The sequence below is a fragment of the Vidua chalybeata genome, chromosome 7, assembly GCF_026979565.1.
Source record: "Vidua chalybeata isolate OUT-0048 chromosome 7, bVidCha1 merged haplotype, whole genome shotgun sequence".
In the NCBI taxonomy this organism is placed as follows: Eukaryota; Metazoa; Chordata; class Aves; order Passeriformes; family Viduidae; genus Vidua; species Vidua chalybeata.
In genome coordinates this window covers 14,849,110-14,869,152 of record NC_071536.1, presented here as the reverse complement: position 1 = coordinate 14,869,152, position 20,043 = coordinate 14,849,110, and the positions used below count along the sequence as shown (strand labels likewise).

The following is a 20,043-nucleotide window of genomic DNA, read 5'->3' as shown; positions in this document are numbered from 1 at the left end:
GAGAATTCAAAGTTCCAGAGAGATCCAGCCTAGTTAATTGCAGTTAATACAACATTTGTAAACGCAAATGAGTGAAGGTACTGGAACAGCAGCAGCAGTACGAGGAGCTCTTCTCACATGCAGATGCCAGAGAGAAGGTGACACCAGAGAGAAGGTGACACCAGAGCTCCCTGAGGAGCAGGAAAACCGATGGGTTTCACCTTATTCTCTCTCTGCCTTTCAGCACCATCAGCCCTTATTTGCCTGTTCCTCTTGCTCAAAGGGAAAACCCTTGATCCAATATTGCATGAAACCACAGAAAATGTGCAGAACAAAAGAGAAAATGTGTGGAACAAAATTTTGAAGCCAACGCATTAATACTTTTTAAAAACACTAAGAGCCTTAAATCAAAGACATTACACAGCAAGGACAAATACTTTGTTATTATCCAGCTGCCACTGATTTTGAAATCTCAAAGCCCATGGGTTTCTTGAACCATTTCCAGGTTTTTGTGGACCCTACCAAGGCAAAGACACCCAAAGAACAACTTATATGTGACATTCTGATCCTTTTGCTTCCATTTACAGGCAAGACCAGGAAGGCCAAAGTCATACAACTCAACCCATTCCCTAAAGACTGAAACAGAGCGCAGAAAAATGTTCACTTCAGTATAAGTTTTGCTTAATGACCATGTAGATTCATATTTTAACAGAATTCATAGAAATTTGAGCACTGGAACATCTATTATGTCATCTAATCTATGCAGTTGACAGAGAAGGATTTGTTCCCTAAAGTGTATTTCATATGGCTTTATTCAGTCCAATTTTAAATGTAGGAGCCATGAGGCTCCCATTGCTTTCTTTGAGAAAGCTGATTTGTTTACTGTTTGAATTAATTTCACCATATCCAGTCACAGCAAATATGCTCAAGATGCTGTTCTTAATAAAAATATGGAATGTCCTCAGTAATTTCTGTTAGCATTAAAATAGCCAGTGAATATCCAAGCTACACGATCTGTTGAAATATATCTTTGCATGTAGCAGATTCTTCCTTTGATATTAATGAATGCAGGAATCTGTAAGTATTTGGCAGTCTTTTCTGATGCAATTAAAAATTTTTATCCTAATTGATGTGCTTTAGTACTTTAGTAATCAGTTCAATGGGATTCATAAGTTTGGCTTTTTTTTTTACACAGTTCTATTTCTGAATTAATTTAGTTATTTCCAAGCACTGCTGGGTAGCAAGTACCAAACATTACACTTAGTTCCACTATTTTTATATTTTTACTTCTTCATGAATTCAGAACTTGCAAAAGATTTGTAAAAGAGTCAGAAATTTTTGTCTTTTTGTCATTGAGTTTCCCATCTTGACACATAACACCCATTCCACTCTTCTGTAGAGTATTGCTAACATTGGATTGTTTTGTATAAATACTTTAATTTTTACATTACTGGAAAAGCAACAAGTGAAAGTACAGATCCACTGTAAATGCAACTTTGCTAAGTAGGAAGATACTTATAGGTACTTACTGAGTTCTATCTCAATTCCCAAGAAAGATGTATTTTTAAAGAGTAACTATAATTAGTGTTGGCTGTCATCAAAACATTGCTAAATATAAATATATACCAAACTTTGTATTTTTTTCTCTTATTTTCAAGGAAAAAAAAAATGGATAGACTGCTGATTCAGTTATCTTAATGTAAGATTTGTACCCAGTAAAACCATTTTGCTTATATGGACAAAAAAAATCACAGGATTCAAAGGACTAAGATTAAATCTTCACAATTCTTGCATGAGAACACTTTTTTCACTAGGGAAATATTTTCCAAAGTTATAAGGAAAAAGAACACGCATTAAAAAACCAGCTCTTTAGTATAGGATAGCATCTGTATTTACTGTACATGATACAATCTTTATGACATACGGAGATTGTTTTTCTGTTCGAGCCACCTAAAATATTATGCTGGTCTCGACCTTGGAAACATTTCTTAAGCATTTACTGTAGTATTACAGAGATCTTTTGCCAGAAAAGTCACTGCAGAGCCACGGACTCTTTGGGGGCTTTCCATATTAGGGGTTTTCTCACTCTGGATTAAGCATGCCAACAGTATTTAGTTGCCGTTCTGTATTTAGAACTGATTTGATGGAATGGATTTTGGTAAGAAATGTTGAAACTTCTTGTATTTCATTGACTTAGGTTCACTCCCACAAGATAATTTAGGGAAACATCCGTTAAGAAAGCTGTTGCAAACTACCCAGTACTACACCAGCTACAGCAGATTTCTATAGCATATTACCAAACATCAGGAAATATACATTTATTCACCCACAATTCTAATGGCCCCAAAAGACTGTGAAGAATGTGCATGTTGAATTTTTTTTTTAATTACAGCTTATAGGATAATTATCACAAATCCTCGGAAATAGTTACTGATATTCAAACAATTATATTCCATTCAACTATTAACTTAAATAAAAATATATCAATTGAGAAAAATATCAAATGTCTCTTAATTGTCAATCAAAAGCTTTCTGTGAAAGAGCTTTTTTGCTCCTCTTTATTGAAGTGTGAAATGCTTAATTTAATTTATGATATAAATTGCATAGCAGATACACACAGGAGATTCAAATTTAACATTAACAGTTTTGTCATTTCACTTCCATAGTAACTTTTTAGTGTCCAGATTCTCCTTCTGCCCTGCAACTGTAATAGTACTGAAACATTTTTCCACATCTAAGGTTAATGGGACATAATCCTAGCATGACTACCTGTCTGAACTTACTCTGGAGCTGCAATGCCAACTGTTACTGCACTCCCATCATATATGACATCAGTAGTGGTGATCCAATAAATAAAAATCTTGTATTTACTCTGGGACCATGTAGAATCTTATATGTATTTGTCATATCAACATTGTGGTTACAATATCCTACTGATGTCACCCAGTAAGAGTTGGGTTTTGTTGAAGTTGTCACCAGCCTTAAACAGAAGTGTGAACTATTGAAGATTTATTTAATCTGCCAGCCACTGCATCCTTATTCCTAGCAGTTTGAGAAATGTTATTTCCCACTCAAAGTCATTTGGCCTGAAGCTAGGAGCTGAGAAAAGAAAGAAAGGAATCCCCTGTGGTAGAAAGCACAAGTAAACTAGATCTAATCCGGATCTGTAAAGGAACTCTACAATTTACTTTAAAATATAAAATAATCAGAAAGATTTTTCAAAGATCAAACTAATATATAGAGGATGCTTTGAAGAATCACCTCACTAAAATTCCAATTTCTTACTCTTTAAACTTGAACCCTTACTATCAGAAGTGTCTTACAGATCATTTAGACTTTAAGCACTTGTCTGCACATCCCAGCAAGCAGGCTACTTTGAAAGGTGTATCATTTCAAGTATTAAAACTCTGCCATTCAGACAAAACCAGCTAAAGCAGCCAAGAACCATGTTCCACTTTTAAAGTTTTATAATTCCAGAATACACTGAGGGGCTTTGGAACTGTAGGAAAACAGAACACACAAAAAAGTTTTCAAAAGCTACTCTGCCTCTCTTTCATAATAAAGACAATCCCACACAAAACTTTAGAGAATGCAGAGGACAGAGAGGAGAAGAAAAATAACTTTTTTAAAGTCTCAGTATAAGTGGAAAAAAATTAAATTCTGAGAACCAAAATCACCTAATATGTTACTAGTCTATGCAATATTAAACCTTTTATCTTCAACAACCTTTTGTGCGCTTGCATACAAACTTTAAGTTAACAAATGGGACTAGAGAGTAAAGTTGATAACATTTTTAGTTAAGTAATAATAGCATCACTTACCTAAAGATTGGTCTTTGGAGATGCTTTTTCTTTATTGTAACACAATCATCCATTTAAAGTGGGGAAAAAGACTTCTTCCAGCAAATAACTCCAAAAAATTCCAGGGAGTAATCGGGAAATTTGTTCTTAGCTACTGTGCTGCAGAGAGCACACAGAATGGTATTTTGGTGCTGGGGGAAGCCTCCCTCCCTCTTTCTGACAGTGGAGCAGAAAAGGGCCATAGAGGCCACATAAGCCAGGCACAGCCGTGCGCTACCAAACCGGGCGGGCTGAGCACAACTGGAGTCAAGTTGGTCGAAGCGAAGAACTGCACTGGATTCCTTTCAACTGTGCAAGAAAAGAGGGGAGCTCTGCCAAGTGCTACCCAGGTAAAAATTTGTTAGATTATCCCAGCCATGAGAGCACTTCTTACACATACTGGTCAAAGTCTTAAATGCAGAGTCACTCTCTCTCTCTCTCTCTCTAAAACACACTGTTCCGAGGCTCAACTTTTTTTCTTCAAAATAAAAGTTGTGCAGCTGTTTCAGCATTCCCATGCGAGTACCTTCAGAAAATTTGCTCTGGTAAAAAAAAACTGTATACAAATTAATGAAGACGGATGGATCTAGTCTGTAAGGCTGGCTCTACTTCAAGAGATTGTAATTATTTTACAATCTGGCTTTTATTCACTCTGGATGATGTGTGGATATAACTATGCAAATTAAAGCACTGCTCATAATTTTTTGCATACATAACCTAATGACCTAGAATTGGCTGAAGCAGAATATGGTGTTTGCAGCTGGGAGGACCACAACTACATGAAACAAACCAAAGCTACATCAGTGGGGGAAACAAAATGACCAAGTTCAGATAGAGTCAGTAGCAAAGCGTTACTGTTTGCAAGATAAGATTTCAACATAGATCCAAACTGAAAATCTTGCTCTGACATCACGCTGACATAAATCAGGAAGAATTCAACCGCAGCAAGCACAGGCTGTAAACAAAGCCATAAAGCAGAAGCGGCTGACCGTGGTTCTCAGTGAACTGAAGTCATGAGGGCTTCAGGTGAGACACAATTACCCACGCACGTCAGAGGGCTCATAACAAACCTGTGCTGGCACAGGTCTTGCTGGGAAACATGGAACCCAGCCAGAGGAGCAGCAAACCAGCAGCCAGGCAGCACCACGTGTGCAGCTGCACACCCTGGAACCGTGTGCCCCCTTCCTGCCGAGGGAGGGAAGGTCCTGCCACAGGTTCTGCCCTGCATCCAGCACTGGAGCTCCCTTGCGGCTCCATTCCTGCAAAGCCCTCGGTGTGTGCGAGGTGGAGCTCCTGACACGGGCCAAGTAGGATCAGGATGGTTGGGATTCTTCTGCAATTGCATTTGTGGTTGGGGAGAGAGGAGAAGAGGGGCAGATTTACCCAGTTAAGTGCATAACACTGACAATATCAAAGTTTGAGGCTAGATAAGGAACTAAGATGTGCCTTAGGCTGTATATGACCATGAAAGGTCCCATTATTTTATGCTGAAATTATTATTCAATTAACAATATTTTCATGAAATAACTCTATATAGCAGAGAGATAACACATATTCTATTAATATGTATTTTCACAAAGGAAAACCCAAGAGTTAGGTGGGTTTTATTGAAAAAAGTATAGTTGCTTCCTAGAGGTAAAATATATTGCTTTTAAAACAGAGTCATGGTGTCAAGTTTTGTTAGCCTGAAAGGACACAGTAAGTGATGCCCACACTGTATAAAACCATATTTTCTTGACACAGCCATGGAGCAACTATCTAAACAAAAAATTATCAGACTGTCATCAGCAGTTTTGTGTAGTTCATTTCACCTCCCCCACTATTTCTATTTTTCTGAAAAGTAGAGAGAAATACATCTTCACCAGGAAAACAATCACCTGTGTCAGACTGCAAGACCTTGAAGGATCTGAAGATCTTTATTCAACGATATGCAGCATTCAGAGTGTTGTCATATTTTTAAAGACCTTCATCTAATCATCATCTCATTCATTCTTGTCTGCCAAGATTTACTATTTCCTTCATACAGTTTTCCTGCTCTGGGTTTCAGCATTTCAAAATAATTTGCTACTTTTTGAAGTGTGCTCATTCACAAAGCTAAAGATCACAAAGAAATCTCACTTTTCTTTCTGTTTCACATTATGTGCATATATTGCTATACTTCTGTTATTTAGAGGGATTTTCTGTAGCTCAGAATAAAAATCCAAAAAGTTACAAGAAAAGAAAAAAAATTCTCCAAATTCTCAATGAAAGTTGTACCAAATATGTTTCCACTGAACTCCCAAACCTTTTATCTAGCAGTTTTATTGGTCCTGAAAGTAGCAAACATCTTAAAAGTAAATTTTTCTGGGCCAACTTCTATGTACATTATTGTTCATGGGACTTTCATTCAAGAATGGTTTGAAAAAAAAGTACTATTAATAGGAAATGGTAATGTAACTTCACTTTAATTGCACTGGTTTTCATCTTGCAAAGAGCCATTTTTGACCATTTTTTTCATTCAACACAGCAACTACCCACTGACTTGTTTATAATATTCAGAAATCATTTCTACATGTTAAATAAGTATTCACACAAGCGCTTTGACAGAGGGCATTTCAGAAACATGTGGTAGAGTAACTAGACTCAGGCCTGAAGCCTGATTCCCCCTGGAAAAATAACATGTATAAATTTCACCACTCTTTGCAGATAGCAGAATTGGAGCATATTGGAGTAATATTACTCCAATCTGTAGGCTATATGTACTCCAAATTGTAGGCTATGCTGGACCTGCTATATGGAATGCACTGAAGAGGTGCACTTTAACCATAATGAGGAAGTGTAATTATAATGAGCTGTTCCTTGAAAGCATTATTCTAATTTTAAAATGTCCTCTTTAGAGAAGCTCCATCTTATTTCTTACTTCAAGCTAATCTTTTTAGGATTAATTAGAATGGTAAAAATCTATTTAAATTATGCTGTAGAGGTATCTTATTTAATTTTCCAACACTGGAAAACATCAAAATTAAACATCAAGTAGAAAACATCTAAATTATTTTTTCTCAATTTATTTTCCAATTATTGTTGTTATTGTTTGCCCATCACAACCAGTGACCACTGCTCTACGTGATACAAGTTATTGTATTTCATGTCCCATGCTTATGTCAATGTGAACAAAGACTTTCTGGACCAAAATCTTGTAATACTTTATCACTCACAGACCCTGAGCTTTCCGAACTTCAATATCTACAGTGATAGTTAAGTAATTTGATATTTAATACTATGTCTCAGGGCCTGTTATAATGCCACATATTTCTTATTGATCTGTAGCTGTTTGCCAGAAGTCTAGAAATGCAATTATTTCTCCTGCTTTGATTTCAAAGCTGTGAGCAATTAAAATGGTAAAATTAAGAATCAGCAATCTGTATGTGTCAGGCACTTGATGCTTTCTATTTTCTAGCGAAAATGCCTTCTAGCTATGAAGATATGTGTAAACATTGCTGGTTGGGGCTAAGGCCTCTTCTTTTGTAGAAAGACACATAGGTGGGAGAATCAACAGAAAGGGGAGACAAAGAAATTATGAAGGCATGATCAACCACATAGATGAAAAAGAAATTACCTTCATAAAATTGCTGGAATATCAGGGAGAAAAATAACTGGCAAACTGTTCTGTAAAGTCAAAATAGAAAGATAATCTATCTAAGCAGCTTGCTGTCTCAAGGCCAGCACTATTCAATATTTTCTTCAATGGTTTGGATGGAGAAAGGAGATATTCCAAAATTATATTAAGCCAGTAATATTTTCTGAATGTCCTTGGCAAACTGCAGAAATGTTCAGAGAAAAAAAAAAAAAAAAAAAAAAAAAAAAAAAAAAAAAAAAAAAAGAGGATATAAAAAATACCAATCTCTACATACACACATTAATAATCTGCAGGACAAGGGGCCATTGGCTCAGCAGCATTTCTTCAGAAAATGCCTTGGAAGCAGCAGAGAATGATACACTAAACAATCACAGTCTTAGGCAAAAACAAGCATGATTCTGGGAGTACTGTCCAGAAGAGCAACCTGCCACTCTCTGTGCTCCCAAGGCTCACCTGAAGCATTATTTCTTGCTTTGAGGCAACACAGTTCAGCAGACACATACAGGACTAAACCTTGACAAACGAGAAATTTAGAAAACATCTCATGAGTAAAGACAGAAGGTCACACAACATAGCCTAAGGAAAGGAAAAGAAAACCTAATTAAAAATATTTCAGAACATAAATATAGCTGTGTAATTTATGAAAACAGACTATTTTCCCTACCCCTGTGGTCAAGAAATAACAAAATATGTCATGGGGTTGTAAGTTGTAGTAATAAAGATTCAGCGGTGAAAAAAATACTTTTTAAAGGAAGTAATAAGGACATTAATTGCTAAGGGAATCTGTTCTTGGAAACATGAGTAGCTTTCTAAGCATGGATTTTTACAAGGCTATATAAGCATGTGTCAGAAATTATTAGCCTTGACTTGGATGACAATATAGATCAAATAATCTCTAAATACATCATCCAACCTCATAGTTCTAAAATTCTTTGGTAACCAACTGCTATTATCAGCTTCTAACTGAACCTGCTAATTATTTTGGGATTTTAGTGTGCATTAAACCATTTATCAGTTAGCTGTAGCACTTGGACTTTTCAATCTTTCACCTGTTTGCCACTTAATCCAAATTTTGAACTTTGGTCCTTAATTCTGGCAACAAAGAGTGACACTTAAAGCCTTAATCCATTAAACACCATTTCTGTTTTGCTTCCTTAAGTATGGGGTCAGATGTTTCCCATATTGTTCACAAGCAACAAGAGAACAAGTGGAGAGCTAAGTTTTATACATCCATTTTCTGCACTAATGAAGTGGTTCAAAAAAAAAGACAGCATATTTCTACATGTTTCTCTTCTTACAGGTTTGAAACATAAAAATCTAGAGCAGAACTTATGAAAAGAATGCTATCTTACTTTTCATACAGTACCTTGCACCAGATTACTGGTTAGGAAACTTGTAATGTAATTAAATGACTAAGTAAAGCCTGAAGAGAAAACTTTTTATAGTAAAAAGGCAACATATCTTGTTCAACCAATCTCTAACAGGATTTTTATTCACATATTTCTAAGTTTGTTGGAATAAATTCACTCAATAAAGTCTGTGTACAGACTAAAGATTCAAACTTGGTGCATAAGAAACCAGAGGGGATTATGTGAAATCTATCTCTACCATCAGTGTCAGTTCAGCAAGAAGGTATTCCAAGGCTCTTTACAAGACAGAATAGCTTCCAGAACCTTCCCTTCCCTTCTAAAAAGTGGGATAAGCCTCTCAGCATGCCTTTTACCAGCTTCCAATCTCCATGGACGGTCTCCAAATCTGTGCATAGCGAGCTAATAAAATTGTCCAGGTATCTGATGTCCCCAGAAACAGGTTAATTGCTTAAGGAGATGCTGTGATCGCCTGCCATGCAAAAGGTAGTTTTATCACAAGCATATCATGCTTGATAAATAATACTACCTACTAGAACTGTGTTTGTGTAATGGTTTAGGAGCTTAATTATAGTTACCCCCATTCTTCATATTCCTTGGCACAATTCATCCTGTTAGAGATCAGACTGAGTGGTTTTTCACCCAACTGTTCTACTAGGTTTGCATTAATCTCACTGCACTCTGAGCAGTGTAGGACAGTCTCAATTGGTTTCCTCACGTCGACGTCAGCAAAACCCACTCTAAAACTTCACCTAATGACTTCTCCAAGCTTGAGAAACCAGACAGAACTAAAGAGAATTGTGACTCATTCAGAATGCAGATAGAAGAATTTGCAAATGTCACTGGATCTATTGTAGTATGCGCGCTAAAGCTCTGTGAAAAAGAGTTGTGTAGGCCTTTAAGTTCTGCTTTCCCTTTTTACCTTTCCTAAGTAAAATGAATTGTAAATGAAATTCTAAAATAAAATAGTCTTAGTCTCTCTTACTTTCCCTGTTTATATGCACACACAAACTGAGCAGAGACTTACGTCAATGCCGTCATGCAGGAGATTCATTTCCCTGCTAAGACTTTCCTGCTCAGACTGGAACACAGGAACTTGGCTTAAGAAGCTTCCCAGTGCTTTACTTGTGCTTTTATATTTTACTGCGTCGTAAAAGTCCTAGTAAAACTCAAGCAAATAAGTAGATATAACAAAAAAAAAAAAAGCCTTATGGGAACATTTATTTTTCTGATTAATAAAACTCTTCTGAAGAATCTGACCAGTATCACAGCAGTTTTTAACTGGATTCTACCTATTAGGACTTTATACTCTGCATCTCCAGTTAAAGGAAAGCGGGGGATGAGAAGGACAGCAAGGGAAGGGAAATGAGAAGAAATTCCTTTGGGATATATGATGCTAAACTAGCACTGAGATACACAAGTCAAAACATGGCATTCTTTGGTTTTGAGCCAGTGCAATATTATTATTGGCCACAGTTGATGGAATTTCAGTCTATATCAGAAAACATTGTAATTGATGTGCTATATGTTTTCTAAATGTATACATATAATAGCAACTATACACCAACAACTGAGCAACCTCTGACTAAGCATACTGTTGCTCTTTAGGGTGAAAAAGGGTAATTAAATCCTCATAACTTAGTACAGATGGGCTGCACAAAATCAAGCAAAAAGATAATTGCTAAACACTTTAAAGGTAATTATTAAAATATATGTCAGGATAACTGTTTGCTACAATACTTAAAGATTGAAAAAAAAAGTTTAGAAATCCAAGATTGTCCAGAAAGGAAAACATGACTAACTGTATCATATGTTAAGCATGGCTATTGGATAATGTCAAAATCATGACCAAAAGAATTTCTGCTAAATTGTGGTTCCTCATGGAAAATATATGGGCACTTAATAGGAAGAGGCTATTCTAAAAGGAATTAGAAGATATATAATAGACTGCATCAATTTTCTCTATATACAACAGTTCTCATCTGAATGTCTGGAACAAAGAGGCAAGAATCTATCATTAGCTACCTCTTCACTCACTATACAGTTTTTTCTTTGTAAGTCACATTCAAATCTGTGTAGGTGGCAGAGTTTGAAAACCTAATTTTTTTTTTTAATTTTAGGTTTTGAAAATATTTTGCTCTATCTTTCATCATGGTCTCAAAGATTACATATTTCAAAGTTTTCTGAAACTTACTTCAGCTAAATTGGTTAAAACACCCTGGTCTATGTACATTTATTGAGATTTTTTGGTTTTCATTATCAGATTACTGGCATCCAGTTTGACTGACACAGAAACTATCTGCAAGTATAAACCCTTGCACTTTCCTAGGGGATTAGCAGTATCTGGGATTTGTTGCAGTATCTCTTCTATCAGCTAATTGTTCTTTGCTCCCATCACCATTGGGTAGGTACAAAAAAGATAACACAGCAAAAACACTACAGGTGATTACAAATCATTTTATAAAACTATTTCTCTTTGCATTTGGATTGTGAAAAATTGCTTTTAAATAACAGTTTCCCCATAGATGTCTTGAAATCTGACATTCATAATTTTTAAGTCTTACAAATAGTGATAAATGAAATTCTGAGTTCAGCTCTATCCTCAGATATCTAACATGGCCATAGACAAAAAACATCTCATACATGACTCAGAAATCTATTATTCTAAGACAATAACATCTTGATCATTCTTATCTTTCTATTACAAAGATAGTCACAAAATTCAATGCATACAGTAATGATCTATTTTTTTCTTTCTATCTAGATTCTATTATGGCCTTTGCAATACACAGTACTGTCTTCCTAAGAGAGAAAGACACGCACAATTTTTTATTCTCCTTTTACTTTATCACCTATATTATTTTCCTCCCCAGCTCACCATCCCCCCAGCACCCCACACACTTCTTCCCAAGTCTATTCACTGTGATGATATTCTTCCAAACATGCCAAGTAGATGTGTACTCATGAGAGAAGATTAGCAGGATGTTTATCTTTTCTAGCAAAACTTTTTGGAGACTAAGAAGAAAACTCAGTCTGTTATTTGGCAACAGCATTTCCAGAGAACAAAAGCAACAAGCAAAGGAGAAATGTAGAATTGTATATATCAAATAGTTTTCTCTCTCCCTACCCCATAAATTTAATTCTTAGGATGACCAAATTATGTAAAACAAGGCTCTGCTGCTAATTGTAGTGTAGGCATGAGAAAACTCTGAAACTATTTCATATGAACTGGTAATGATCTGCAAGAAGGGTTCCCTAGTGTGTTTATGTTCAGGACTCCTTAGGAGAAATTTTGACAGTCAGATAATCTACAGTGAATTTGTCAGTATATCACTTATTTAGTCAACAAATTTTAAAAATAAAAATGGTGCTTAAAAGTAGTTCAATGCTCACAGTTTTCATCAAGGGTCAAAAGTTAGTCAAAAATATAAAACAAAAAGAACCTGAGAGAATGTGAAACACACCAAACATTACAGTTTATAAACAAGAAATGAGTCATAATTTCCTACAGTCTACCTAGATTTTTTTCACTTTCCCCTCTTCATAGAAATACATATTTTATTCATACATTTAAAATCCCATTTCAGAAAAATTAATCTCAAAACTGTACTAGAGCTACAAGCCTAATCAAAACTTGAATATGCATTCATTTTATACCCTACTCTGTCTGAACTCAAGGCTGAGGCAGACTAATTTTGCTACTTAAATTCTCCGAGATGTTTGAATGTGGGTACAATGTAGCTGACTTCATTACCAATGCAATTATTTTCCATATTAATTTGGTGTACATGCAATGGGCTATGCTCCCAGCCCCAGAGAATGAGCTGTTGTGATTATCTACTAAAAAGACAAGGTACTCACCAGGGCATTGTTAAACTCCTTATGTATCGTCAGTGTCTACCTAGACCAAATAATGAGTTACAATTTTTCATACTAAATCTTAAAATTGAACTAAAAGCAACAAAGAACAGATTTTTAAATATAATCTGTGCAATGATGTCTTTTGTAGAACAATTAAACTTCTTGTGAGTTACTCCTGAATGGCAAGCTGAACCACAATATTCAGTAAGAAAAAGGTTTCCAGTGTCTAATCACATCTTGGTAACAGCTGAAAAATAACTTTTAATAAGATGTAGATTAAAAATGACTGCTATATAACGTTTTATGTTATCTGAAGACAGATAACAGGTTGTATTTTTTGTCCTTCCAAAAGGTGTCAATTTCGTAACTCTTTCTAGAATTTTATCATTCAGTTCCTCTCATTCCCTAATGGAAAAATAAACTGTTTTGCTTCACACTCCATCTCAATTTTTTTCTCTGAAACCTATCAAAAAACATGCTAATTTGTTTTATTTGTTCTGATTCTGGGCTATGTTATGTGGGTACCTTCTGACTACAATCATATACCATCAAGCAGGAATTTCAACTAAAACACTGAACCACAATTCAGATTAATATCATTAATGCTAAGGTGCAAGATTCTTTTGTTGTGTCCCAGGAGCTTCAAGGTTCCCCTGTAAGCACACTGAAATATTGTGCACTTCCATTATTTACTTTTACCAAATCTCATGACAAAATAAAAAGTTGCCATTGCACTGTGTAATACAGTGGTCATTTTGACATTAATTTCTTCTTTTGCAAGTATATTTCACATCAGTATTTGTTTACTTTCTTCTACCTATCAAATTTTTGACCATAGTAATTAACTTTTGTAAGTAATAAAATCAGCTCTCCCCTAATATTTAATATTTTCCTGTTAATATAAAATACATATTCTCAACAGCTTTTGAATACCACTGCCATAAGCATAGTAAGTCTCCTTTGTTATGCAGATTATTGTCAAGCAGTAAAGTACAATGAGACTAATTTTAAATTAATTATATAAATTGCCAAGCAGCAGATTTTTAATTATCGTGTTGCAGAATTTTTGAATAAGCAGGGAGATCCATACATTGATTAAAGTTTTCTGCCTCTATCCTGACAAGACACAGTAGAACTGGGATCATTTTGTCCAAGATAACAACATTCTCTCCAGTCAAACAGTGTGCAACAGATGCTACCATGTGTATCACAAATTGATGTTTTCTCTGAAGCCCAGTAGGGTGCCTTAGGGAATGTCAAGCTTTAGCAGCTCTGCTATTATCAGACTCTTATTTTTTCCACCGCTCTGTGCTCTTGAATATTCAGAACAGACCACTTGGTAAAAGAAGCAAACTTACGCATATAGAAAAAGCAATATAAGACATACTGGTGATGTAAATAGCCCCAGCCAGTCACAATGGCTGCAGCTGAGCACAAGTAACACCATCAATTCATGGAATCATCATAGAACAGTTTAGGTGGGAAAAGACCTTTAAGGTCATTGACTCCACCTGTAAACTTAACACTGCCAAGTCCAGCATTAAACAATGCCAGTAAACACTGCATCTTCATGTCTTTTAAATTCCTCCAGGGATGGTGATTCCACCACTTACCTGGGCAGCCTATTCCAAAGCTTGATAACCCTTTCAGTGAAGAAACTTTTCCCAATATTCAATCTAAACCACCTCTGACACAGCTTGAGGCCATTTCATCAAGTACTAGGCTTGTTACTTGGGAGAAGAGACCAAAACCCACCTCACCACCCCACCACGTTTCAAGCAATTGTAGAGAGTGATAGAGTCTCACCTGACCCTCCTTTTGCCCTGGCTAAACAGCCCCACCTCCCTCAGCTGTTCTTCACCAGACGGTTTCCAGACCCTTCACCAGCTCTGTTGCCCTTCTCTGGACTGGCTCCCACACCTCAATGTCTTCCTTGTAGCAAGGGGCCCAAAACTGAACTCAGGACTCAAGATGTGGCATCACCAGTGCTGGTTACAGGGGGACAATCACTGCCCTGGTCCTACTGCCCACAGTATTCCTGATGCATGCCAGGATGGCACTCACCTGGGCAGCCACTGGGCACACACTGGCTCATGTTCATCTGCTGTCAACCAGCATCCCCAGGTCCTTTTCTGCTGGGCAGATTTCCAGCCACTCTACTCCCAGCCTGTAGCACGGCCTGGAGTTATAATTGTAATTCATTAAGGATAATCAACACAGTTAAACAAATTTAATTACTTCAGTATTTCCCACCATGAATTGCAAAAGTCTCATCTTGAACATTTTGAAAAACAGATCATCTTTCATTCACTATGGAGAGAAGCTGTTGTTAACACTGGTCCCACTGATGTCAGTAGCATTCACTATGACTAACTCACTGTCAGTGTGATCCTCAAGGAGCAGATGGAGCAATATTTATTAAATTTGTTTTATGGGTAAATCACACTCCCAACAAACAGACCTATCAAGTTTTGATAGGTCTTAACGAATCAGGACAACTGCAGTAGAAAATAAAATGTTCACTTTGAGATAGACTTAGGAAGAAACTATTTCTATTTCTTTAAAGAAACAGGTTTTGGGGCTCTTGAAGTTATGGGAAAACACACTTTCCACTGAATTTTAAAACTTTGCATGCCCAAGAGCCCTGAATTTGGGTATTACCTGTCAGATATTTTTCCAGATATATTATCAAAGTGTACTTCAATTTTCCAAGTGGGGAATTACACCCTTTTAAGTAACAGCAATATCAGCCATGATACACCAAACATCTCTCCATAGAGCCTGATGGCAGCACTAGCACAGCTCAGAAACCCAAATGTTAGAGAAGAGCCCTGAGCAGGGCCCTTAGCACAGGATCTTCTGCAAGCCTTAGACTGAGATAACCAGGCACAGGTCAAAGCAACCCTGTAGTGGCCAATGCTCCCCTGCCAGCACCCTGTGCCTCACTGCAAACAGTGCAGACTGTTTTGACTTTTCCCTGATACTGCTTTTCAATTTCTTGGTGCTCATTGCTTGAACGTCTTGTGTGCCATTAATTCCTGTGTTCGGATTGATACAAATGCTCTCGTTCCTCAGTTTTATTTGAAGTAACCCACAATATTTATTGCAAGGCTACTATAGTACGTTAAAGACTTTAAATTAAATTATATAGAATGATTCTGGTTTGGTTCAGTGAGGCAACTTTACCCTAAAGATACATATAAACAAGAAAGTATTTAACAATGGTGAGCACTTAAATAGCATGTAAAATGAAATGAGCTTGTTATAAATAATGACTGTATGACAGGTGCTAAAATATAATTGTCCATTTAGCAGCCTTTCTTAAAGCATGAGGCACTTATGAGTTTGGCTTTTATTCTGATTCTACACAGCTGAGCATCTGTGTGCACAGGATATTTGTCAGTAAAATTTCAAGTACATCTACATTTTTTTTTCACTTGGATCAATGCAATTTAATTATCTCTTTATCCAGATTAGTTATATGAATTCTTCCATTACACTCTTCAACCTTTAGGAAATAATTCTTTTAGTGTTATTATACAGACCAGCTCATAAACCAAGGTTAAGAAAAATATTTCACAAAATCATGTAGCCTAAGGAAAATGTCATGGGCTACTCAGGTCAATTCTGCTAAGGCTGTTTGGTGTGACCATGTTTAGAAAAGAAAACACAGGGATGACCAAGGAAATGCCAGTAGCATCTCTATATAAAACCATGTTGCTTTCTATTTCTGATGATATCTGTCTGTTGTATCCCCTGTGGAAATCATAGTTTTTGTGATTTGGATTTTTCTGGTTTGGGGAACCATATCTTCAGGGAGAGGTTCACAGGACATTCAGTGACTGTGCCATGCAGAAGCTCATGTTACATAGCCATGGAGGAATAGTGATCAGGATAATGATGAATTGGGCTTCCAAGTGACTCAGGGTATCAAATGCAAGAAACGTGACTGCAAGAAGGGAGCCACTGAAAACTCACAGAGACCTGAAGCTTTTTGGAGACACCAGGAATAATTGCAGATTTAAAAAATGCTTCATTAGTCTCTTCCAGCAATGGCTGCCAGCCGTGAGGAAATAAGTCAGAAAGTAAGTTTAGTTCTTAGAATAACTGGCTCTGATACACTTCACATCTCAGCATGTTCCTGTTAGATCAAATAATGACACTATGAAACTGTATTTGCAGATGCTGAAGAAAATTGCACTCCATCTAAAACTGGAAATTTTAAAAATGCAAACACCTATTCTTGAAAATAATAAAAAAGGGGAAGACCCAATCACTCATTAACACAAACATGCAGTCTGGTTCCCTGAAAACAAAACAAAACAAAACAAAACAAAACAAAACAAAAAAAAACCACACAAAAACAAAAACTAAACAAAATACTGTGATGATCTGGGACAAATATCTCAGAATGATATGGCTGAAATACTGCATTTGCTCTTCAGAAGTTTGCTTTGCAAGTAAAGAACACTTTGCATTTCAGGTTGATATTGTAAAGACGAAAAAGAGTACAAAGCCTCTCAAGAACAGCACTTTGCTGGACATGTGGAGCTCAAAATGGGATACATAAATAGTGTTTTGCAACCAAGAGAAATAATACAAGCCAAGACAATGATCACTGTTTGGAAAGAGATGCATGAACAGCAGAAGTGAGATGACTGTGTCAGTTTTCACAAGCGCTAGCAGAGATTATATCTCCCAGCATGATATTTTACTTGTTTTCATAACAGCAGGACACTTTACTATTGTTCAAGTTTGTGATTGCCTCCCAGATCCTTTTCCATGGTATTGCAGTGCAGCTAGTTTAACCCCATCATATATTTGTACAGCTGATTACTGCCACATAAACATGGCAAAGGGATGGTAATTTCATTGCATTTCAGGATAATTTGAATTCTAATTTGTCTCTCACTGTATTTACAGGTCTTGCTATAAGTTAATATTATTGCAAATTAAAGAACAAAAATGCACCCATGTCAGAGGTCTTCAGAGCCATGGAAACACCTTTCTATTCTGACAAAAAAACCTTCGATAATTCTTTGCCAAATGTACTTTACAGCCAGTGTATGATTCTTAGAAAGTTGCTCTGAGCCCTAAAACCAATTATATGGATATGTTTCTCAAGGAATCAGAGAACAAAAGGTGATGAAGTCACTGTATTCATTCACAGTGACCACAGCTGTGGAAAAACTATGTCTGAAAGGCAAAGCCACCACACAGCAAACAGATCATCTTTGCACTCTAATTTCAACCAACTAGTATCAAAATCACATCTTGAAATTTGCAGGAAAATATCCTTCTATTGGCAACTATTTTAAGGAATGATCCTTCCTTAGACTCTATCTAAAGTGATGTTGACAACTAAAATTTAAATATAAACTGGGTATTTCCCAACTACAAAGCCACCTTGGTAACTTACATGCATCATGAGTGGTAAATAAATTATCTTCACAATTTTTCTCACATTAATCTAAAGTGTGACATTGGACAGACATCTGAATGCATACTAGGCAGTTTCAATTCTAACTTAGAGAAATTTAGCTTGTTATTGCTAATACTATATAAAGCCTCGCACACTTATGCCCTATTGATGGTGGAAGCAATGGTGAAGTGATCAACTTCACAGAACGTCCTTTGTTAAGTGATATAAGTGGCATTTAAAGTAGATTAATGGCAAAAATAACCTGGTTATTTTTCCTTTTTATACAAATGTAAACAGCATGGACTGACAGATAAGAGTCTGGGCTGGAATCTAAGAGCCCTGAGCTTTTCATGAGTCCATGGACATGATCTTGGACAGGTCACTTTCAACTCAGACAGTCTAAGTTCTAGTACTGAAAGCTGGTGAAATTTCTTCCCTTCAAAAGCTGTTTTACTTTATGGACTTAAAGTGCTTGCAAACACTAGGTATTCTTTCTCAGTAGCAACAGCTTCTTCTAAAATCCCTTTCCTATGCAGTCAAATCTAGTAGTATCTTTTTTTGTCCCTGTTATATAGCAGGTGCTCTAGTTTCAGACAGATCTTGTTAATTTGTGGCTATGTAACTCACTATTTTTTACTAGCACTTGCCACACAGTCAAGCATGTCCTTTCATACAAGCTTGAAGGAGCTACTTTAAAGTGACAAAAAGTAAATATCTACTTGCTCTCAAGACTTTTGCCTTGTTACAAAACCATACTTACTATTTGGAATACTGCAGTGATTTCCTGCTGCTACTTTGATCCGAGAATATCATGAGCTGTGCAGGTGGTTTCTGTCACACTGTCATTCATACTTTTGACAGATTTTGAGTCTGCATAATATTCCCTGATAAACTTCTTAATGTTATCTGTGCCAAGAAAGGAAAACTAACATTCTGCCAACTTGCTGACAAACCCTATTGACGATATCAGACACTTGCTCAGTCAGTCAGGAATGCAAATAAACCTTCAAAACACAGTGAGAAACACTAAAGAACCTTGGAAAAGGCCACTATACTTGACCAGTCTGACTGACTAAACCATAGGGATACATGTAATTTGTTGCATACACATTATCTTCATTTTAACGAAGAAGCATCTTCAGTCCAATCTGGAGTTCAGCAAACCTACTTACCCTTTCTCATCAGCACAATGCAATCTTTCAAGTTAAGCAACATTACAATGCAAGAATGTTTCTGTGAATAACTGCCCTTAAGTTGCAAACACATAACTAAAGCAGGGTATCCTGATTCAGCTTCTTAAAGGACTCTTCACGGGCATCTTTGACTGAGGGAAGAGTAAGGAGAAAGAGTACTGGAATTTCCCAGGTCAGCTTCATACAGGTTTCCTGAAACAGTCAAAGATAACTAATCTGGACTCTAAAGAATATGTTGATGCATAGAAGGTGTTTGGCACCCTTCCCAGCTACCTAATTAATGTAAATCGAGAAATGAAATCTACTTCCATCTCCAGCACTTTCTGATACCATGAAAAGGTAAATCCAAGATTCTAAATAGAACATTGCAATACACAAAATATCCATTTATACTCCTGGTGTAAAAGTGTTGAAAAGTACATACTTTTTGACACAGTCCTCCTGGACAGCCAATAAATTCAGTTATTCTAAAGCTGAAACTGAATTTGAAATTCTGTTTTGTCCTAACATAACTAACCAACAGCTGGGCAAAGTGATGGGAGGAATTTAGATAGTGTGAGTTGTGGCCATTCCACAGCTATCACTTCTGGAGATTTTTAGGTCTTTTCCCTCCCTTACTACTTCCACTGAAGTAATTTCCTCCTCCCTTTCTGCTGCTCTCAATATTTCTTTTGTTACACACCACTGGATTCCTCCATTTTTAGTAGCATTTCAGGATGGGAAGGCTTTGATTCTAACATACGACAACACAAGGTCACAGGAGAGA

At 36.5% G+C, this 20,043-nt stretch overlaps 1 protein-coding gene across 2 annotated transcripts in view; it reads right to left on the bottom strand.

Moving 5' to 3' along the window:
• PDE1A (phosphodiesterase 1A) overlaps window positions 1–20,043 on the bottom strand; it is a 145,399-nt gene that overhangs the window by 103,947 nt on the left and 21,409 nt on the right. Inside the window, exon 1 of one of the 2 annotated variants that reach the window (XM_053947819.1) lies at window positions 3,801–4,128. The exons of the other annotated variant lie outside the window; for it this stretch is intronic. Within the exon in view, the coding sequence (XP_053803794.1) occupies window positions 3,801–3,853 (53 nt within the window). The 5' untranslated portion in view covers window positions 3,854–4,128. Of the gene's footprint in view, window positions 1–3,800; window positions 4,129–20,043 lie in introns of those variants that run through there. 2 annotated transcript variants of the gene reach the window in all.